General features: G+C 40.4%; 1 protein-coding gene across 2 annotated transcripts in view; it reads right to left on the reverse strand.

The window, feature by feature from the left end:
• Window positions 1–23,961, reverse strand: part of Dync2h1 (dynein cytoplasmic 2 heavy chain 1) — a 260,746-nt gene that overhangs the window by 36,105 nt on the left and 200,680 nt on the right. For both annotated transcript variants that reach the window (XM_052751659.1, XM_052751655.1), the window contains 3 exons: window positions 22,219–22,427; window positions 19,718–19,822; window positions 9,601–9,717 (listed from right to left, as the gene is read on the reverse strand). In XM_052751659.1, the coding sequence (XP_052607619.1) occupies window positions 9,601–9,717; window positions 19,718–19,822; window positions 22,219–22,427 (431 nt within the window). The remainder of the gene's footprint in view (window positions 1–9,600; window positions 9,718–19,717; window positions 19,823–22,218; window positions 22,428–23,961) is intronic.

The raw sequence follows: 23,961 nt of genomic DNA on the forward strand, positions 1-23,961 counted from the left end.
TTCAGGCCACCACATTGTGACCACATGGTTAAAATGCCTGCTGTATTTTCTGCTCTGCTGAATGAAATCCTACAAACAGAAAGTGAGTCACTGGAATCATTTAGTTTCCTGAGGTGGGGGGGGGTGGGGGTGGACAGAGCTCCACTGGGATCCACACTGAAAACTACAAGGACAACAGAGGAAGGCTTCTGTCCAAGGACACATCCTAGATATGTTTTCTGCCTTGAAGACGCTAGACACAGGGCTCAGCCATCATGCTCCATGGTTTACTTTAATCTAAATGAAACTGGACATTGTAGCTTGAGTTTTCCTGCCTGGCCCACAGTTAGGACAAATCTCTGTCACCTGCCAGTCCCACAGCCGCTCATTCCCGACCAAGTAAACACAGAGACTTATATTGGTTACAAACTGTATGGCCGTGGCAGGCTTCTTGTTAACTGTTCTTACAGCTTAAATTAATCCATTTCCATTAATCTATACCTTGCCACATGGCTCGTGGCTTACCGGCATCTTCACCTGCTGTTTCTCATCGTGGCGGCTGGCAGTGTCTCTCTGACTCAGCCTTCCACTTCCCAGCTTTATTCTCCTCCTTGTCCCGCCTACACTTCCTGCCTAGCCAATGGCCAATCAGTGTTTTATTTATTGACTAATTAGCAACACATTTGTCATACAGAACATCCCACAGCAGGACATGGCTCAAAAAGAATGAAATGAGCAATTTAAAAGAAATTTTAAAGTACAAGAATTTAAGAAAGCATTGTTTCTTGTAATTATTTTAGCACTGCAGACTGTTAGTCTATTTAACATAACCATTCTTTTGAAATTAAGCTACTGAGTCTAAAATTTTAATTAGATACACAAATCCATTTGTCAGTATAGACAAAACATCATTTGTGGATGAACTCATGTTCAGAAAAAAAGTGCATCATGTGTTTTTCTTACAATAAACTCTAAGAGTCAACAGAAAATGTTTCATGTACACGTGTCACATGAGTCATTTAAATGAGAGTTAAAGGAAGCACTGAAGCTATAGAAATAATGTGATTGGCCAGGAAGTCAGTACTTCTCAGTAACTGCTGCCATCAGCCAGGTACTAGAAGTTACTAGGGTGAGGCTTTTAGGTGATTAACAATTAAAACAAGATCTGACCTGTCAACGCACACATGCGGATCTGACCTGTCAGCCTTTTTGTTTTTAAAATCACGACTTCACAGCTTACTATTAGCAATTTTCTTTATGGAAATATTAGAGAAGATTTTAAAAATAAAGCAAACTATGCATCTGATAACACAAAAGCTGGCAGAATAATGTCTAGGTAACAGTCAAAAAATATAGTGTTAAAATGTGTAACTACATATTTGTATATTATATAATTTCCTTTTAAAAAGCTATAGTCACAAACAGGCATGCCAACCTAAAATGTCACAAAGCTATAAAGAAAGATAAATAATATTCAAAACATGTTTGAGCTTCCAATCCTGATTAGATATTCCAATACTCTGTGAAGGTAATTCTACCTCTGAGTAGCTGTTGGTATGTACTCTACATTCACACAGCCAGACCCTGACAAAGCCCCAGAATATTGTTCCCACAACATAACTTTAACTCAGTTTCATGCCCTGACTAAGCTTTTTAATTGAATCTATTCTTTACAATGTATCAATTTTGCCTCTATAAAACACAAATCACTTTCTATTACCTCTCCATCTCATCAGTTTGATGAATTCCTCTTGCCTAAGAATAACATGTAACCACTGCAGTATGATATTAAGCCCCTTTCAGGCTGGTCTTAGTTGGCAGACTGGCCCCTTTCTCTCGAATGCCATTTTGCTGACATCACCTAGAATATTTACTAAACATATCAACATAGAACCTCCAAAGAGCATCTAAACTTGGCTTTCCACTGAACACAGTAATTTAGACACTTGAGTTTGAATAAAGATCATAAAAGCAAATTGACTGTGTGTCCAACAAGTCTGTCATGGTCACTAGCCCTCAATACAGCTTCTACCACACAACAGACCTTCAATCCATACTGATTTTATCTAGGGTAAAACCAAATGTTCTATTAAAGAAAAGTAGCAATAATATGACTCCTATTGACATTCTGCTACACTTATAGATCAATGTCTTCCTCAGTCATCATCAGAGAAGCTTCCTCCTGCAGCAAATGGGAACCAATACAGAGACCCACAGTCAGACATTATGCAGAGAGTGAGAGACCTTTGGGACACTCAGCCCTAAATGGAATGTCTCCTTCAAATCCCTCCCCTCAGAACTCAGAGAACCCTGTGGAAGAGGAGACAGAAAAAGTATAAGAACCAGGGGTAATGGAGAACAATCCCAAGAAACAAGGCCTCTAAATCAACACAATTGAAGCACATATGGATGAACTCACAGAGACTGAGGCAGCATGCACAGGGCCTGCACAGGTCTGCAGCAGGTCCTTTGTGTACATACTATGGCTTCCACTTTGGTGCTTTTATGGGATTCCTGAGTGTGACAAAGAGTGGGTCTCTGTTTCTTGTGCCTTCTCTGTTTGTTTGTTTTGTTCAATTCTGATGTGTTAGTCTTTCCTTTATCATATTGTATTATATTACTATCCTTAGAAATGGGTTTGTTTTCTAATGAGAGACAGAAAGGGAGTGATCTGGATGGGCAGGGGAATGAGTAGGAACTGGAAGGAGTATAAGGAAGAGAAACCATAACCAGGGTATATTATGTGAGAAAAAATTCTATTTTCAATAAAAGGAAAATTATTAACTAAAAATATAGTTTCAACAAAAAATGAGGAAGTTACAAACTCAAAGCACTGAAACATGAAAGGGGAAATGAACAGCAAAGCAGACGGCACTGGGGCTAAACAGGGCTTTTTGAGCTTTCACAGGGTTAGCACAGGTAGGGGATTGAGAAAGAATATCTGGAAAGTTCCAGACACAGACTCTACCGTGATGTGTTCATCTGATACTGAGGCTTGCTTTACTCTGGAAGAGGCTCCAAAGCCACCTAGAGGGTTTCTTATAGAAAATTAATTTATAAAGAATGGCCTGAAAAACAGGTGCATAGTACAAACCAATTTGGAATTTTCTGCAGTAATTCCTAACAAAAAGAATGAAACTTAAACCATAGTAATGGTTTTCAGAAGGAAATGGGAGAGAGACAAACAAATATGAAAGAAGTGCAAGATACGATAGATTGAGATTTGGCTGCTAAGAACTGAACATGAAAAGAATGGGTATGTTGGCGCATGCTTGTAATCCTAGTGCTCAGGAAGTGGAGCAGGAAGAGGAAGGAGTTCATGGTCACTCTTGAATACATATGCATTTGAGGCCAACCTAGGCTACATGAGATCCTGCCCCAGATAAAAATTTAAATAATAAATAATGAACATTTTTTATATAAATAACAAAATGAAGTTTAAAAAAGTATACTGGTTTCTAGACAAAATGTCAAATTTACTGCTAAACTTCTGAATCCTGAGTTTGACAAGACAAGAAAACACTGAATGCAGGAGATGGTGTAAGAATGGAAAGTCTGAAGGAGACAGGTGGTGTTTGAGCATCTTTATGTAGAAAAAGAGGACAATATAACTGCATGGCTGGAGCAAGATATGAAAGGAAAAGTATCAACTCAGGACCCTCAAGACCAAGTTCTCAGCACAAAGGAGAAGCATTTGCCCCAGAGGGACAGAAGGCAGGGATAAGGGACAAAGACAGGAGACAGAGGAAGAGGGACAAGGGGAAGGGAACAAGAGAGAGGGGAGGGTTATCTGTCCCAGAGGGACAGAGGACTGTGTCTGGATAGAGAGGAGACATGTGCACATAGGTACAAGGCAGTTCTTAAAGACACAAGGGAAAACCCTGTGTTAGGATGAGGTATTTAATTTTAATTGGGCATGTTAATTAGGTGAGCCAAGGGGAGCTTTTGATTGCTGGACTTCAATAGGTTGATGATTGGACCTTGGCAGTCAGCCTCGGGAGGAGGGATTGGCCAAATAGAGGAACAGACCTTGGTGGTTAGCTTTAGGAATGTAATGGTTTTTTGCAAGGCAGATGGAATCGGTGAGAAGGGCAAGGGCTGCCAGAACCACATGTGGGCTAGTGTCCCTTCAAGATATACTACAGCAAGAAGGGTTTGTGATTTTTTTTAAAGATTTATTTATTTATGTGTATGAGTGTTTTGCCCATGTGTATCTGTGTACCACGTATGCAGTGCCCACAAAGGCCAAACGGGGCATCAGAACTCCCGGAACTAAAGTTAAGAACACATAGTGTCAGTGCTGGGAACCAAGCCCAGGTCCTCTACAGGAGCAGCCAGCGCTTCAACAGCTGAGTCATCTCTCCAGCACCCCAGGGAGAAGTTTTAGCTGTAAAATTTCTTTTTATAAGGCTTTAAATGGATTATGGTGCTTTAAAGCAGCAGTTACTAAGCAGTCACAGCTAGCAGGGCCTGGTGTCTCAGTGTGTGAGCATAGCTTTTGGGTGTCAAACAGATAGATTAAAGAAAAATAAAACCACAATACTCACACATGTTACAGGGAAATTGAAGAGTAGAGGTAGACTATACAAGAGAAAAAAAATCCAATCACCACGAAGGACTGACAATCAGAATAGCAAGTTCCCACACAAAAAAATCAACACTTATTCTCAAGTTGAAGGAAAATAAATGAATGCTAAAAATGGGTGTGTGTAACACAAATTTCAAACAGATCTCATTAAGTAAAAAATTCAGGAGCCAGGTATTGGTGTGAATTCTGAAAGATCAGAGAAGCAGAACAAGCCACAGCTAACCTCACCTCGTCAACTTCTCAGCTTCCAAGGAAAGCAACTTCCTACCTACCCAGGCTTATATGCCTTGCTTTTCTGCCCATTGGCTCTCAGCCCAGCTACCTCACTTCCTCTTCCTACGCAGCTCTGTCACTGTCTGTCTGTTTGTACAGACCTCCTGGTCTCTATGGTTGGTACTGGGATTAAAGGCGTGTGTCACCACGCTTGGCTCTGTTCCCTAGTGTGGCCTTGAACACACAGAGATCATGCCTTCTCAGGGATTAAGGGCATGTGCTGCCTAACTTCTCTGTTTATTTAAAATGGCTGGCCTTTCCCCCCAGATCTCCAGGCAAGCTTTATTTATTAACACACAAATAAAATATCACCACAGTTGTGCAGCTATATTTTTTGTCAATTAGTTACATATGATGATGAAATAAAGATATTCTTGGAAGCAAAGGTCTCCAGGAAGTGCTTTAACATAAGAGGTTGCTCTCTTCCATTTCAGCACTGAAGCTTTCAAAATGCAGAGAAAATAGTAAGAGATCCATATGTTCATTTCTGCATTACAGCAATGCCCAGGTTGTATTTATTTGGCTTTTATCCCTCTGTTTAAAACCTCCCCATAAGAACTCACAGCAGTTGTGAAATATGCACAAGATCCGCACAAACTCAAGCCAGACAGCACCTCAACATGGGAGGGGGAACATGGGCACCAAGTCCCTGCCCTAGCTCACCAGCTCCTGTTACACATCCCAGCATGGAGGGAGGGGGAACATGGACACCAAGTCCCTGCCCTAGCTCAAGAGCTACTGTTATGTAATAGCTACTGAGAGGCAGAGTTAGATTTTTTTTTTTTTGGTGTGGCCCCTGGAAGGTCGACCATTCTCTAGTACACACCACGGAGTATATGTGCATACATACAAATTAGACCATAGTACTTAAAAAGAATGACACAAAGTTGGGTGGGTATGAAAGCAGGGGTGTATTTGGGAGGAATTATGAGGTGGTCAATGTGCTCAAAATACAGTGTATATAGTCCTCAACAATTAATAAAAATCTTTTAAAGAGTTCAACCTGAGGTAGCTAAGCAGCCCTAGCCACAACAATGGCCTAAGCAGCTACTATTAACTCTACTAAACTCATTTTTTTGAATGTAGCCAGAACTCACTATTAGCTATTCATTGAAAAGTTATGTCATTATTCCCAGAAGTAACTCTGTTAAAATAACTTTATTCATATGGACTGAAAACTCCCTTAATGTCTAACACAATTTGCATTTTGAAATGACTGACCATGCTAATCTAGATGCACTTCTCTACAGACCTATGCCCTTTGACTTTTTAGGATAAGCTCCTTTGTCAACTACATCTACAAAATAAATACTAAAAATGCTACTTTTCTACATTATTTAATTATCAAGGAATGACCAAAGGTCCAGAACATAGACACCCAAGAACAATGTCATCCTAATGCTTTTAAGATCTGTACTAGTAATAGCTAATATTTACCAAGTACTTAGCATGGTGTAGGCCTCATAAGAATTAACTAGCCTAGGTGTTACAATGTTTTATGATTTCCTCCATTTCACCAAACAGGCAAATAGGTAAAAGGAAATTAAGTAAGATGGGTAGAACCAATCTAGAAATAGAGATGGGAAATTAAAGCCAACAATGTCCTTCTATGTTCCATGTTCCACTACAATACTACACTGAAAAATCAGTAGAAAAGCACCTGCTTTCCATCCTCTTAGTTATATGGTTAGTGTGCCTTTGTAATACACAATGGTAACCTATGTTAAATTAAAAGTACATGAAATGCATTGTTGTAGCTGAAAAGGTAGAAAGGCATTCTTTTCCATTCCTGGGGCATCTGTCTTCCCACATTAGAGCTTCATCTGTAAACAGACCTTCATCAGAGTCCTCCTCCTCCTCCTCCTCCTCCTCCTCCTCCTCCTCACTTCATTGTCTTGTTGTTTCACTTTAACACACACAGCACCATGTTTAACCTGCCTCTCTGATTCTGGTTCACATTAGGATGCTGCATTTCACAAGTGCTCTCTCACACATTCCAGAACCAGAAATGTGCATTCCAGCTGGTAAGGTATTGATCTGATTCTTCCCTAATAAACGAAAAATAATTCCTTTGTTCATTAAAAACAAAAATGAGGGAATGTCTCCAAAGACGAAACCAGAACTACAGCATTTCATCAGAATCCACCTCCATGTAGCCCAAGATGACAGTTACTTTGTCCATGGTTAGATTTCATACAAATCAAATTTCAAACACAGTCACTGACTAAAAAATTTTATTAGTTAGTTAGTTTGTTTGTTTGAAGGTGCCTGGACAGAGCCCAGGGCCTTGCCGTGCTGGACAATCTCTTCACACTGAGCTCTAGCTCCAGTGTTAGCCATTTTAGAGGCATTTGCTTTCACTTACAAATGTTAAAGCGATCTGGTTATTAAAGCTTATGGCTCACAGAAGGTACAGGTAAGTATTAACTAAAATATATGACCCCATTTCTTTTTAAATTCACTTTCACCCAATCTGAAAATAATTTAAATGTAAAAATCCAAATATAAAATTTATTTTAAAAATTATACAATACAGCCGGGCGGTGGTGGCGCACGCCTTTAATCCCAGCACTCGGGAGGCAGAGCCAGGCGGATCTCTGTGAGTTCGAGGCCAGCCTGGTCTCCAAAGCGAGTACCAGGAAAGGCGCAAAGCTACACAGAGAAACCCTGTCTCGAAAAACCAAAAAAAAAAAAAAAAAAAAATTATACAATACAATTTATTTTTGAAGGGGAAAGGTAGTAAACTTTGCTGCACAGTGAAAGGAGGGTTGTGGAATAAATCTATTTGGCTTTGCCAATTCAGTTCCCTTGGACAATGAGTTAACATTCCCCCCCACCCTGAATTTACAGTGAATTTATCTTTGTACTTTCCTGACTCTGTATTTACTCCAGTTTTGTGGCTCCCTAACTTGGTAAGCCAAACAGGTGTGAGAATTACAGTTCCTAGGTTTGGTAGCAGAGCTTCAGCAAACTCTCAGCACCCCACTTCTAATCTCACTGAACTGAAAGTGCTGACAGGGGTTTTAACATCACAAACCCGAAAGGCTGACAGCAGTGGCTCAGTCATCATCATCGGAAGTCGCCTCTGGCCACGGGAGGGTCCACACTAATGCAGGCAGCACAGGGCTGTCTGCACGAAGAGGGCATGCTGCTGCTGCCCACACTGACCATGACTGTGATTCTGGCCTCTAGTCCCTTCCATAACTGGCTTTGTGGAGATATGAGGTGACTGTGTCATGAAAAAGCACACCTAGTAGAGTAAGTCCCAAGAACACAATGGAAACTTTATAAACTAATTTGATGCCAGAACCATGATCCACAAAAGGGAACAGGAAATGAACCTTGAACATAAGATCTAAGAGCCAGAATCTAATAGACACTCAGTCCGAGATTATTCACTATCCTGACACCAGTAAATGTCAGGTGAGATCAGCAGATACATATAGCAGGGTGATAGAGAAGTTGAGATTGCTCACTATGGCCTGTAAAGCAGATGTCATCACCTCCCTCCCGTTAAGAAGCCTTCAGGGCCTGGGAAGATAACTCAGTGCAGTGAAGTGTTTGCCGCATGAGGCATGAGGACCAGAGCTGGATTCCCAGACACCACATAAATGCTGGGTGGGCATGGCACCCTGGTTATTATCCCTGGTTATTATATGGGTGGTAGGCAAGGAATCCCAGACGCAGTCTAGCTACCTGGACTAGTCAAAGAGGACATCTTCAAGTTCTGCCTCAGGATGGACAGAAATGAAAGACACCACCAAAAGTTAATGGCAGGCTCTCATGCACACGTTACCAGACACACATATGCATGCCTACATACAAAAAAAGTCCATGTAAAAAGCCTTCAAACGACACTGTTATACACACTGTCTCCTATCTCATTCTGTTAGTAGAATCTTTTTGCTTTGCTTAACTCAATTCTTCAAAATTTATTAAGATCCTTGGAATCTAGTAAATTTTGATTAAAAAAGCAAACATAATGAGGTAGATTATTTACATACAATGTTAATAGCATAGACATTATAAAAGATATCAATACATGATTTGTTACAATTGAAAATTAGTGTAAATTTGGTCACAAAAAAGACTAAAGAAGGCTAAGTTCAGTGTGAATTGACATGAAGCAGGGAGAAGAATGCACACTGTGACTGTGACTGTGACTGAGGAAGGATGCACACTGTGACTGTGACTGTGACTGTGACTGAGGAAGGATGCACACTGTGACTGTGACTGTGACTGAGGAAGGATGCACACTGTGACTGTGACTGTGACTGTGACTGAGGAAGGATGCACACTGTGACTGTGACTGTGACTGAGGAAGGATGCACAGTGACTGTGACCATGACTCAGGAGAAGGATGCACACTGTGACTGTGACTGTGACTGTGACTGAGGAAGGATGCACACTGTGACTGTGACTGTGACCGTGACTGAGGAAGGATGCACACTGTGACTGTGACTGTGACTGTGACTGTGACTGAGGAAGGATGCACACTGTGACTGTGACTGTGACTGTGACTGAGGAAGGATGCACACTGTGACTGTGACTCAGGAGAAGAATGCATACTGTGAATGACTGTGTGGCTGAGGGAAGTATTCCCAGTGTGACTGTGTGACTGAGGACCAGCAGGCCCTGGATTAGGGTAGGAATGTCCAATGTGAATGTCTTTGTAAGTCAGCCAGAACAGCACAGCTTCAGGGGGCTGGAGAAAAGACATAGGGAAAAGATATATAAATTTCAATCCTTCCATAACTAACCTGGTTCAGTTTCTTCCAGAGATTGAGGATGGGGGAAAGTTCATTAGACCAGATTTCTCTATCAAATTTGCAACCAGCTGTGACTGATCTTCCCAAGATCCTGAGCTTGGAGATAACCTGAGTGAGGAGAGCACATCACAGTGAGTCACTCCCTGCAGGGAGACAGCATGGTACATAGCCACACACAGTCTGTGACAACGGAAGAGTGTACACACATATGTTCCTTGTATCACGATCATTTTGTTTGAACAACTGATTCATTGGAATAGTTAAAAGGACTAAAGACTGTAAAGTTCAGGCTAAGCAATGGTTGTTGGGAAGCAGCTTCTTTATGCAGGGAGTACGTACTTCGCCGTTAGTAATACCCTCCCGGCCTCTCTTCTTGTTCATTTCAAACTCTACAATGCTTTTCATTTCAATTGATTTAAATTTTATCATTTCAAAATACTGACAGTGTACTTAAAAATGCAGCACAGAATAAATACAAAGCAAGTGCCTCCTAGCTACTCAAAGACTTTGTATAGACTTTTAGCGCTTAGATTAATTTCCAGTTTCTATTTCAATATTCCCTCTACACACAAAGCCCCAAAGAAATACATACAGATCAGTTAGTTAAAGTGAAGCTAAGTAAGCATTACGCCCTGCTGGGACCTTTGCTGCTCTAGCGTCATCACTGTTAGCTTCTTCACTGTGCTCATCAAAATCAATCACTTGCATTTTCTTTTCTAAATGAAATCATGCCTGCCAGGTTCTATTTTAGAAACATTTATCTCCTTAAACATTTGCTAAAGACGATCTAGAACTGACCAACTGGACATGGTGGTGGCTGGAAAATGACTGGGCTAGTAAGCAATTGTTTCCTGTAATATTCCAACTAACCAGTAAAATCCTGTTACCACATGGCTTATCTAATATAAACAAAGTAAGCCTGAGAAACCCAGAACTTGTCTCACAGGGCAGCATTTAAACCTGAACACCTGCAGCAGGCTAACTACCTTCATGTTTTTGAGAGATATAAGCTGTCTGTGGCATAGCTAGATTTCACACTTAGTTTCACTCTTACATTAATAAGCCTTGTAGTAAAATAAGGACTATAAATCTTTCAGAATGAATGTACTACTTAATTGCTAAACATCCACCATCACACTGTTGGATTCAATTCCCAGAGCTTTTGATTGATTTCCTAGTCTAAAAACACTGTGGAGATTCAGTGTTTTGACTTTCTTTGTTTTTCTGATGAATCATTTTCATTTGCTGTAGCTGAACTCTATACAGCACTTAATTTATCAGCATCAATTCACTAAAAATGTCCCTAGTTGGTAGTCAGGAGGTGTGGTATTCTAACAGCAGTAACACTTGCTATCACTTATTTGTGTTTTAAATTTATTAAACACTACAGAAAACACGAATGCAAAGAAAAAAAAAACAGAAGGAATCAGTACAGATATATTTTAAAACCATTTAACAAACAGCAATGTTTTCTGTTCTAGAAGGATGGCATGACACACATATAATGTGATGATGATTCTTTTACAAGCAGAGAATAATAAACAAGGATGTTCCACACATAGACATTCCTGTTGAGGAGCACATGGCTGGCTATAGCTCATCTGCTAGTTCTACAAATCCTAATACACCTATTGTTTATAAAGTTCAGATATAATATCTAGTAAACATGTTTCAATCTAGTTAAAGTATTTTCTTCAATGGTTTCCTCAAGGTGATATCAAAGCACATTCATCTTTCTATATATACAAAAATTAAAGTATATGCCAACATGTTATACACAAAAATACCTTGGGGTCTATTGTTAGGATGTTAGTAAATACAGAATCAAGGGGGTAAATTTTTACTATGTCCATGTCTCTTAAAATGCCAAGCACATGCAAGCCCAAGTCACAGAGGGTACTGATGGGTTCTGACTATTTTTGAGCTGAGAGTTCATCCAATACCCAAAGTGAAACAAACTGCTATGCTAAGAACTCATAGGGTCATTTTTCAAGTCAATGTGCTATTAAAAGCCAGAAAATAAGTCAAGAGATGTGCAGCTTATGATTTTAATACAAGCATATGTAAAAACAAAACCTCTTTTCAAAAGATGTTTAAATTCATACTAAGGCTAGTGAATAAGCCAGTTTCCAAGCCCTGAAATACATTACCTAAATAACAGGGTGACTATTCATATATATATCATGTATGCAAATATTTTTGACTTCATTCTGGTTAATGCTAAGTAACTAAGACCAGATGTAAGTCACTTAACTATACAAATGCTTCCTGGGCCATGATGAGATGTCATTATTAGTGGCCTTCCCAGGCATCCTGCTCAGAGCAAGATCATACTTTTGTAATTAATGAGTGTACTAATGAGATGGGGTCTATACATTTACTATCTTGGTTGTATATCCACTGTGATTGGCTAATCTTGGTTGTCAACTCGACATCTGGAATCAACTAAAATCCAAGCAGATGGGTACACCTGCAAGGGGTTTTCTTGATTGGATTATTTGAGGTGGGAAGACTCACCTTCAATCTGGGCCACACCTTCGAGTGGCTGCTAGTGGCCATGACAGGGGGCAGCAGGTGAGGTTCAGGGTGTCAGCCCACCAGGAGGCAACCCCCTCGTGGATAATTCTTGGGTAGGCAAGGCCCCTGAGACCACAGACCCCGGAATGTCTTTTGCTTCTGCTGTGCCTCTGCATGCTCGCTGCTACAATCTTTTCTCTGGTATCTGTCATGGTGTACATTGGATGTGGGGAACCCCCACTGCCTGTATTGTAGTGTGTTTATCTCATGAAAACATCCTGATCTACTGGGCATTTTTTTTTTGTTTTTGTTTTTCGAGACAGGGTTTCTCTGTGTAGCTTTGCGCCTTTTCCTGGAACTCACTTGGTAGCCCAGGCTGGCCTTGAACTCACAGAGATCTGCCTGGCTCTGCCTCCCAAGTGCTGGGATTAAAGGCATGCGCCACCACCGCCCGGCATCTACTGGGCATTTTTATCTGTGGATTATTAGAAAGATGATTCCTCCTTAAGCTGTATTGTCTAATTCATACAAAGTTGATGGATAAAAATAAATGCTAGGCTATGTTTCATAGCTAAGGCTTATAAGTTTCACGAGGCCTATGAGTCACACTTAGGAGCTATGTTAGGTCACAGATCAGATTTATCATTTAGGAAAACATTTGAGTCCAGGAGACATGCTGGCTCAAATTCCTTTAATATTAATGCTGAGAAATGCAGTCACAGGTTTCTTGTGCACCATTACGTGGTACTAAGCTTCAAAACAGCTTTAGATTAGACCAGATGCCTTACTAATGGTTTTTAAGATAAACATTCACAGAAAAAGCAATTTTTAAGTTCACATGGACATACTAAGCTGTCTGGCTAGGTCATAAATACAAAATAGCCCAATTATTGCTAGCTGTCAAATGATTAATTCCTTGCACCCATTCCTGAGCTCAATTTGTGAAAACAAATTGATTAGTCAGTGCCACAAAAAATAATTTGACTTGGTAGCCCTGAAAGTAGGGCTACAGATTTCTTTTGATAGTCAGGAGTCACTCACAGAGTAGAAAGTACATGTTGAGATTTAAAGTATCTTGGAAGTGCAGACTTGAGCTGATGCTAAAAGATATATAGTAGCTTAGAAATGTTGACTTGAGCCTTAATTAGAGAATTTATGGGGTCCCCTTGCCTGGAGACTTAGCACTCTCTAGATACCTTCTAATTACAGGGAGTTAGTTCAAAATGTTCACATAGTTGTGGGTTCTATAATCCTTCACTTAATAATGGAATGTAGCCTTTTTGTGACTCCTACATTGCCTGAAGGAGTTTGTTGGGATATATACACTGTAAAAAGACATGAGAGGACAGAGCAACGAAGGAGAACAACGTATGAGAGAATGAAGAAAGGAACCATCAAGAGAATGTGTGAGTATCCTTTTCCCCTAAATCCCCTCAGACAGAAAAGTCGTAGTCTACACCAGTGCTGTGGATTTCTTCCAAACCCTGTGCGCTGCCTGAAGGCTGGTTCCCACAGGCAGTATTAAGTGGCAGCCCACATAAAAAGATATGGAAGAAGGAAGTTTTTGTTCTTTGCCTGCTTGCTCTTACTCTTGCTGGCAAGTTTATCTGTCCTGTCACAGAGTAAATCCTTTGCTGGTGTTAGAACCTACTTATTAAGGATTCCAGTGTAGACTGAAGACCAACTGAGGCATCCAGTCTTGTGGGCTAAACTACCACCAGATTCTTGGCCTTTCTGCAGGGAGACAGCCATGTTGGATTTGCATCACCACAACCTGTAAGCGACTCTAATAATCTGCTCTGTATTCACCCATCAGTTCTGTCCCTTTATGGAATCCTGACCAAGACACCGCTAGATATTTACACATAATACCACATCTCTCCTAATACTTTACCTATTTTTTTAAACAACCATATTTAAAAAACACTTTGGCAGCTAATTAGGAAATTAAATATGCTTTTATTTTATTCAGCCATTTCACAGCTAGGAATGTATTGAAAGGGAACAGGGTATATGTGTGCACCAAAGTCTACTTTATTAAAACTGTATGGCAGATGGGATGAGAGGGGGCATCTGTGGTTGGTATGTAAAATGAATAAAAATTTTTTTTACTTAAAAAAATTGTGTGGCAGAAAACTTTAGGAGCCCTAAAACAGAAGCACTCCAAACTCCATGCTGAGGGAATAAACTGTGTTATGGCCAGACAAAGGAATAATATTCAGTACTTAAAAGGAAGCAACTCCAGATATGCATAAGGACACTGATGAATTTTATAACTGTTCTTAGGAAAACTAATAAGAAGCTATACAGAGTTGTAACTGTGTTTTATTTTTTAATGGAACATTCTAGAAAATATAAACTAATTTAAATTGATCAAAAGGAAACCAAGTGTTACCTGGGGACAGGGGAGAGGGAGTATAACATGGCAAAGGAAACCGGGGTCAGTGGAAATGTGTTCCCTATCTAGACATGGTGATGATCTCACAAGTGTAAACAGGTCAGAGCTTGTAAGCTATATAGTCTAGACTTAGGTCTTTAGTACATGTCAAAATAACTCCAATAAAGCTACAGAAAGTGAGAAAAGTGGCTACTAGGGTCAGGTAGCTTTTAGAATATCTGTCTGGGAAAGCTAAAACATGGGTGTGGTGCCAGTCTAAAGCATTTGTTGTTTTGGTGGAAAAAAAGAGAAATTTGCTATTGTACTGAAAGCGTGGTTCCAGGTCATGATCAGTCAGTCACTGGCTGTGGGGGAGGAGCAGGAGGTCCCTGTCTTCACTGGTGGACAGACTCACAGTGAGTGGACTGTTAGGTGGGGCTGGAGGAGGGTCACCAGAGACAAGATGCGCACGTCTGGTGGTCTACACTGCCCTAGTGTCTTCCATCTCAAGTTCCCGGAACACACTCCCGCCACAGCAAGGGAGTTAGCCAAACTCACACTGAACCTTTGAGATCAATCTGCCCCAATATGCTGGCTTCTCTCTCACAACAGGCCCTGGCTCTGGATCTCGTGAAGGAACTGGGAGTTTCTAACTAGTGCTAACATTTCTAATTAGTGTTCCATATTCCTCAAATGATTTCTCTTGGGCGTTTGTAATCCCTGCCTCACCACTGCCCCACCCCTCAGACAGCACCAATTTCCCATTTATCAGGGTAGATGTATTGGCAATTGCCTTCCAAAGAGGAATAGAAACTGCCTCTCTGTTTCACACTGGGGCCGGGCTGTCACGTGTGACCTCCAATTGTGAAGATGTATACTGTCTTTGGGCAATACTCTCATGGAGGAAGGCAGGCACTGAACTCCATGTATGTATCACTGGGTCACAAGGTCAAGGCACACAGATATTCTTTACATGTTTTTAAATTTAAAAATTAGCTTCATCATCAAAATTTTCAAAGATATAGGCAGCCATCACTCACATCCAACAGCTGTCAATGTCTTGTACTTGCCTCATCCATCTGCTAGACTCTCCACCCTCAGGGGATAAGCACAATGCCACTATTCCTCCTAACAAATGTACAAATTAATTATTTTGATATAATACCCACTACATATTCAATATCTTTGTTGGTGGTTGTTCTAAAAACTTTTAAACTGGATTGTTGGAGCATGAATTTCTAGAAAGGTTATATGGTTATGTGGTTATGCATTTTTAATGTCATTGGTCCCTCTCTTTTTCCCCCACATTATTCACCTGTTCATTGAATCCCTCAGCTATTTGGGAAAATGTCCTGTAACTTGGACCGTGTGCTGTCATTTAATTTGTTCATTTACCCCACATTTCCAATTATTGGTTAGTTAGTTCTAATGTGTGATAAAATTATGGTTCACTTGTATTTTTGAACAAATCCTTTTGGAAAGTATACTTATGCCAGAGGAAAAAAGTCCTAGCACATGTGGCATGTGTCTGTGCATTTGTATGTGTGCATATGTGTATATGTGTGTGCATGTGTGTGTATAAATGAAAGATAAAACACTGCATCATATAATGCAACACTTTTAGAAAGGTATAAAAGATTAAAATGTTTTAAATAGAGACAGCTTGATGAGTCCTTCAGCACAGAGGCAGAGGGATAGAAGAGACTCATGTGAATTAATGCAAGATACCACAACATCTTTTTCTTGGTCACTGATTCAATGGGTTTCATTATGTTATGATGCTTTTCACGTTTGATTATATGTAATTAAATATTTGAGAAAGTGCTGGGTCCCATTTAAGGGTATTCTCATTACATTAGCAGACTACATAGCAGAAAACCTATTCTATAAAATGCCAAAGGCTAAAAGGAAAATAGTTGCTAAGCAAGACTGTGACAGCTAATCAGGCTACCTTTCAGAAAAGAGGGAAAAGTGGGGAACGCAGGATGGTTCAGCAGGTATACAGCTCGCCATGCAAGCCAGGTGACCTGGGTTTGATGTCCCCAAACTATGTAAAGGTGGAAGGAGACAACAAAGCCCACAAAGTTGTCCTCTTCCTGTCTTCCTTATACATGCTATGACATGTACATTTCCCTTAACCCCTTCACACACATGCATGCACACATGCACGCACGAATGCAGGAAAGCACATACACATTATTAATTAAAAAAAGGGATGAAAGATAAAGAACGACTTTCAAAGCGATCAAAAACTGAAATGATTCATGACCATCAGAGCAGACTTAGAATACATGCTTAAGCTCAGTACCACAAACAAAATCATCAGCAACAACAAGAATAGGAAAAAATGCTAAGAGATCCTACAGAAGACGTGGAAGAGCATGAAACCACTGTCACGACAGCATGAAGCAGGACAAGTCCCACCAGAAGAGCACAAACACAAGCGACAGATAAAGAACCACACATAAGGCAGTAAGCCATGAAGCTAACAGGTGGACAAGAGCAGAGGAAAAGGGTACACGGCACACCAACTAGACAAAAAATTAAATTACCTCGTTTTATAGCATTATATATAAAAAACTTCTCCAATTAAGATCAGAATGGATTTTTCAAAATATTAACAAACAAGCAAAAATACAAACACGACTGAAGAATATGTGGCTTCCTTTGGATGCACAGAGACTCGGGGTGAAGGTGTGGAATACGGCACTCCAAGGCCATAGAGATAAAGAGAACTATTCTTATGGCCGACAAAATGGACATTGACAGAAAAGCTGTAACAAAAGCTAAAAAAGTCAATATACAGTGACCGACTGATCAAAAAAAGATACAAATATTATAAACATATGCAGCTAATTTCAAAGCAATAAATTTTATAGACCACACAGCACTACACTTACAGGAGATTCCACCAAAAAAAAAAAAAAAAAAAAAACTATTAAATATCCATGAACATACCAAGATACAAATTCCTATGTGTTACTTTATGTGGTGCTAAAGATAATTAGGTCAGCTAAAAATCATGGCTGGAAATAAGGAGGATGCAGACACATAAGACAGAGATCTGAGGAAGAGACACATTCTGTGACTGAAGGGACATTGAATAAGAAAACAAAAAGGAACTGGAGACTCTTCCCTGGCAGAGATGGAAATCTCACTTGCTCCGAGGAACCTATGCTCAATTGTTTCACTCTGATGGGAGAAGGAGCACCGAAACTGCAAAACAGACAATGTACTTACTGACAAAGTGAGAGAGACAACCACTGAGAAGACGGTGGATAAGCAACAATATAACCATGCAGACTTAAATAAGGAACTATCTTCTAATTAGAATGCCTGCAAGTAATGAATGTAAATGCCTAAGGGCTGCTGAGCCCTCCATCTACAGACTATGCAGGAACCCTGGAACGGCGCAGTACACACATCTGCACCTTCAGTGCTGGTGTTCCTAAGCACACTGTGCATGCCTGCAGGCCGGCTGCTATGAGAAACGGTGAGGAGGAATAACTCAAGATTAGTGTGTGTGTGTGTGTGTGTGTGTGTGTGTGTGTGTGTGTGTATCATGGCTAGTGAGATGGCTCAGAGGCTAAGAGGGTACTACTCTTGCAGAGAACCCATGTTGGTTCCCAGCACTCCCATCAGGCAGCTCACAAGCACCTGTAACTCCAGCTCCGCAGCGTCTGACACCGTGCTCTGGCCTCCACGGGCACTGCCCTGCACTCATCCACAAAGCAGCACTCAGAGACACACATACATACAGAATTTTAAAAATGCAGGGCTGCGCCCCTATCTGAAGAGAAACAGAGGAGGAGGAGTGGATGGGGACGCAGGAGGAACTGGGAGGGGAGGCGGGAGTGGAAACTTTGGTTGGGATGCAAAAAACCCAAATAAACAAAAAAAGAAAAGAAAAGGAGGAAGGGAGGGAGGGAAGGAGGGAGGAAGAGGTATAAGGGCTGGAGAGACAGCTTAGCAGTTAAGAGTACTTGCTCTTCCAGAGCATCTAGTTGGACCCTCAGCCCCCAAATCATGGATCACAACCATCTGCAACTCCAGTCCAGGGAATCCAGTGAGATATCTGGCCTCTGTGGGTACAAGGCATGCACACGGTGCACAGACAGACATGCAGGTAAAACATCTATACACATAACCTTAAAAGCAAAAATAAAACACTAGAAAAATTTCTAAGAGGAACAGATCAGAAAGCCCAAGTCAGAAGTCTACCTCTGTCTCTAGATTATGGGCATCTTACAATACCCAATCTCTGTGTCTGTTTCCTCATTTGTTAAAAGGGAAAAGTAACAGTTCTTATTTGAAAGGGTCCATAAACAGGAAATAAGCTCCTGCACACAGCACTGACAACTGCCTCAGAAAAACAGGCACTATTCAAATCACCAAGTGGCAACAACACAGGACCTAGAGATAGGCTGTTCTTGTGTACTGTGGTCCAGAGCAAGAATGGCTTACTGAGAAGTTGGTGGACCATGAGGGGCCACAGTGTCACGCACTAGCTGGCTGATGGATCCCAGCTGAACGGGCATTAGGAGGTGGGGCCTAGCTGAGGAGAGGGTCAAATGGGAATGTGAGGCTCGAGAGTAAGTTCTGTCACACTTCTGTTCCCCTCCTCTCCACCCCGCTTCCCCGGCTCCCATGGTGTCAGCAGCCTTCTTCCACCAGACTCTGTTTTGGCCTAAAAGCAATGGCCTGAAACCTGTGAAGACGTTTGCTTTTTATGTTGTCCTCAGGCATTTGTCACAGTGATGGAAAGCTAACAATTAGTAACACTTTTTATCTCCATGATTCCAAAAACCAAAGTTATATAATATCCAGTAATGAATTCATACCAAACATTTGTCTTCTATAAGACAATACAGAAAAGAAGAATATGTATTTGTATCCTGCATGTCAGAACAGTATTAAATTTGCTGACAAGTTCACTCACACAAGTTATATTTAAAGTAATCATAATAAAATCTTTCACAAGAATAAATCAAATGTTTTAATGAAACTGAAAGTATTCAGTGTTATTTATGAAATATACTAGGATAAAATCATTTGGCACTTTAAGTTTTAAAACTTAAGGGGAAAATGGAGTGTTTTGTGTTAAATGGAATAAAAGTTGTACCAAAAGCTTGTAACATTCAAAAGAGGGAAATTATGCTGTTTCCTCCAGGCTCAACAGCAACGTTTTCCTAAGAGCAGATTGTTGTATCTCACCTGAGAACTGGTCATGCGCTGAGATGAGCGAGCGATGTTGGCAGGCAGACCAAAGAAGCTAGGTTTATCATCCTCCGGGAGCTTCTCAATGACAGCACGATAGTCCTACAGGTAAAGAAGAAAGAGCTAATCACCAGAGATGGATTTACAACCACAGAAATCACAACACAGTGGACAGTGGACAAACTCCTAAACAGGTACTCACGTTTCACATTTGCTAGATAAATACTTCTGTCAGTGTTTTCCTGATCATCTATAGGAAGTATTGTCACTAGTACTCCTCTGTGAATTAACTACTCGTTACTGTATCTTCTAGTTCCAACTCCTTACATACAGACAGTCTCTGAGTGAGTTCAAACCAACATATATAAGTTGGTCTGCCTATCATGTGTAAGATGCTGGGCTAGATGTGTTTAAGGAGTCTTAATTTCTTACAGCACACCAAAGACCCACCTGCAGAGTTCAGCTGTTACATACCTGAACAATCACTGGTTGTTTTATTTTAAAGAGTAAAATCTTAGAGAAATCCTGTAACCTATAACACAACCTGGTGTTTACTACTGTCATCAGGCACTTCCACCTACACTCATGTCTTCTGTTACTGCTGGAGTGTGTGGACACACATTGATAATCCCAGCATTCCAAGCTAAGGATCACTCTGAGGACTGCACACACTTCCTTGGTACCAGCCTAACACTTACTTATCCCTAATCTTACATGAAAACTCAAGGGCAGACCAAGAAGAAACTCATTCACTTTGGTCCAAAGCTGGAGTCATTCTCCTAGAGGTAAGCTATGCTAAGGTATCCTGTGCATGCATGCAAACATACACAACCACACAGCATCTGCTGAGCAAGGGTGGGTTTCTTTTCATTCTGTCTCATCTTTGGCAGCTGCCCCCGAAGAAAACAGGATGATTTCAGGAAGTCCAGGACTATGATGTCCACTGACACTCTGTCCCTTGGCTCAGTGACTGTCAATTTCCTCCCAGTGTTAGTTATAGTACACAGAGCATGTGTGCACTTGCAGCCACATGGGCATATTATCATTCCTCTGAGAAACATGGCATCTAATGTAATAAGCTAGAAAGCTGAACAGAGACCGTTATGAATCTCATGAAATTAAAACTTGTTTAGAAAGTTAAACACTTGACTCATTCCAAACTATGTTTTAGACTGGATGGAGGTATTTGTCTTCTGAGACTGACTTGCTAACCAGCAGTGTGGCAGTCACAAATCCCAAGAGCAGATCCCCACAGAGACAAGGGAGTGTCTATCATAAGCCATCATTTACACAAAGATTAGGTGATTGGAAATCAGTACAAAGCCTCTTCTGTAAAACAAGTAGTAACCAGAAAGAAGCAGAATCAGGGCATCTGGCTGGTTGAGAATATTACAAGCTGCTCACACTCATGTGTCCAACATATAAAAGTCATTGCTGTACACACCTATTGTATGCACATTTCTGCATGAATTTTATCATTCAAAGTAAGTCTCAAGCAATACAAACCAATGATTTGTTGGGGGATATCACCTGAAAACACACACATTTGCTCATCTGCTCTGTGGTGCTAGTACCAGAAAGTATCACACTGTATCCCTTTTACAGAGCACTTGGAACACTACTGTCACTAAACAGATGTGCAATGCACATTGTTGAGTGGCTAGGTACATAAATGGCACACAACTCAAGTGGGATCATGATTAACAACAGAAAACATACTCAATGAGTAACAACTGTTAACAGTGCTTTTCAAGTTTTTGGTTGTTTTTCTCAAATTAAGAATATTTTTGAGAAATTATTTGGGTGAGGAAAAATATCACAAAAATGAGAGTAATATATAAATCAAACACCTATGCTTATCTTTGTAATTAATGAAAAAATGTCAGAGTACCATCTGTAGTAAAAATAATGTGGCATTTATACAAACACAGGCTTATGGAAAAGTAGCCAGAATTGGATCCTATGGGCTATATTTAGCACATGCCACAGAAAAAGCAAGTACCATCCAGAAGCTTGCATGTCAGGCTTGAGGCAAAAGCTCCAAGTTGCTAAAATAAACACACATGTAAGCAGCGGAGGCTGGCTAGCCACCGGCAAATGAACAGCCTTTATTACTGTTTAGACCTGTTGCACACGTCTATGTCTGTCACAAACTGAAGCTAGGCAGGCTTTAAAGTAAAATCTGTTTTGTATTCCTCAGCATTTCAGAAGTGGTGCATCTCCAACTACAGCTCTTCACAGAAGTCCCAAATCATGTGAGTCTCGTTGGCACCATACTCCCAGTTTGCCTACACGCTATCTTACAATCACAATGGTCAATCAATTAAACACCCAAGTTTTTACTGATGCAAGTTCCAAGAATCAGATTGTGTATTGCCAAACCAAAATATCTGCACTGCAACTATTTGTGCACTTGGAGAGCCAGTGACATATTCATCATACAAGTCGTGCATTGTGCAGGTACAGGAGATCGATGGGAAATTATTATTTCTACCTACCAAAATGCTGCAGGAGTTAGGGAGGGATATGGAATATGGAAAAATGCTTTTCTTGTTCCTTTGGTTTAGTTCATCAGTTACTGAAGAATTAAAAAACTGCTTCAAGTACGACTGGAGAACTCTAAGGTCAAAACAGTTATCTACACGTCCTCCATAGATAGCATTTTCAAGTAAGCCATGTACAAATTCCCACTGGACATCTTTGGTACCTATGAGAAAAACAGGTACTGTTATTAATTTTAACTTTTAAAAATATTTTCTTTATTCTTCAGAATTTCATACAGCTATACAATGAAATATGATCATATCTCCCTCATTTTCTCCCTTCAGCTTTCCCCAACATTTCCCTTTCCCAATTTCATTACTTGTTTCCTCTTTGGTAACCCACTCAGTCCAGTTAGTGCTGCATAGGGGCATTCACTGGAACATGGAATCAGAGAAGTGGCCATATCCTCTAAGAATGATTTTCCCTTCCTAAGCAACTGCCAATGGCTCCCCACTAAGGCATGAGGCCTATAGATCATTTCCTCTGTCAATGTGGAATTCTTTTTGGCTTTCTGTGGAGGTGGCAAAAACTCTGTGGGTTCACAAAAACAGGAACCATGTCAGGTCCAGAAGACAGCACTTTACAGTACCCTCCCCATCCTCTGGCTCTTACCTTCCTTTTAATTTCACTTTTAAAATGTAAATATATATATATATATATATATATATATATATATGATTTTAATCATTAAGATATAGCAATATATTTAATACAACTTAATGATTTCTTTAAATAGTCATTAACTATTTAGTGAAGATTTTCTTTCTAATGATTTTACACTTATCAACATATGAATATGACAGTTGAGATCTAGGAGTCTGGGTCACCATAATAAGGAAATCACAGGATTATACAGATCTAGTGTGTAAACAGCACATTCTGAATACAAGGCCATCCTGTTTTCTAACCACATAGTAATGCCTAATTAATTTGGAAACCCCTTGGAAAAACGTGTTCCAAATGTAACTTTATCCAGAATGGCTGTCCAGTGCATATTATTAACAAAATATGTAAACACAGAGCATACTATCACCTGTGCTTGGTAACACAAGCAGCTCACAAGAGAATCTGATTAAACAGGGTAGCAGGTCTTCACACAGTAGTCTTCTGTGGTGATATATTGTGTGCCCTAATAAACTTGCCTGAAGATCAGAGGACAGTGTCAGCCATTAGATTAGACATAATGGTCAGGCAGTGATGGCACACACCTTTAATCACAGCACTTGAGATCTCATGCCTTTGCTTGGGAAGCACACATGCCTTATATCCCAGGAAGTGATGTCTGGGCAGAGAAAGGTATATAAGGTGTGAGGAAACAGGACCTCACTCTCTTTAGGCTGAGGATTTTGCAAACGTAAGAACTAGTGGCTGGCTGTTCTGTTTCTCTCTTCTTTCAGCTTTCACCCTGATATCTGGCTCTGGGTTTTTTATTAAAAGATTCAAATGTTATAGTCTACAGTCAACTCTGTCTGCTATTCTAGGAGGAGAAATGGAGCATGGGGCGGGGGATGCAAATGACGGGCAGAGCACTTGGGCTTCATCTCCATTTCTCACAGCACAAAAATAAACACACACACACAGGGAAGCTGTTCTCTACAACACTACTGCATTCTGCAGCAGAGACATATCACAATCATATCACAACACTACTGTATTCTGCAGCAGAGAAGTATTGCAATCACATCACAACAATACTG

Source organism: Peromyscus californicus, unplaced genomic scaffold (genome assembly GCF_007827085.1).
Source record: "Peromyscus californicus insignis strain IS unplaced genomic scaffold, ASM782708v3 Scaffold_11__1_contigs__length_118956290, whole genome shotgun sequence".
NCBI lineage: Eukaryota > Metazoa > Chordata > Mammalia > Rodentia > Cricetidae > Peromyscus > Peromyscus californicus.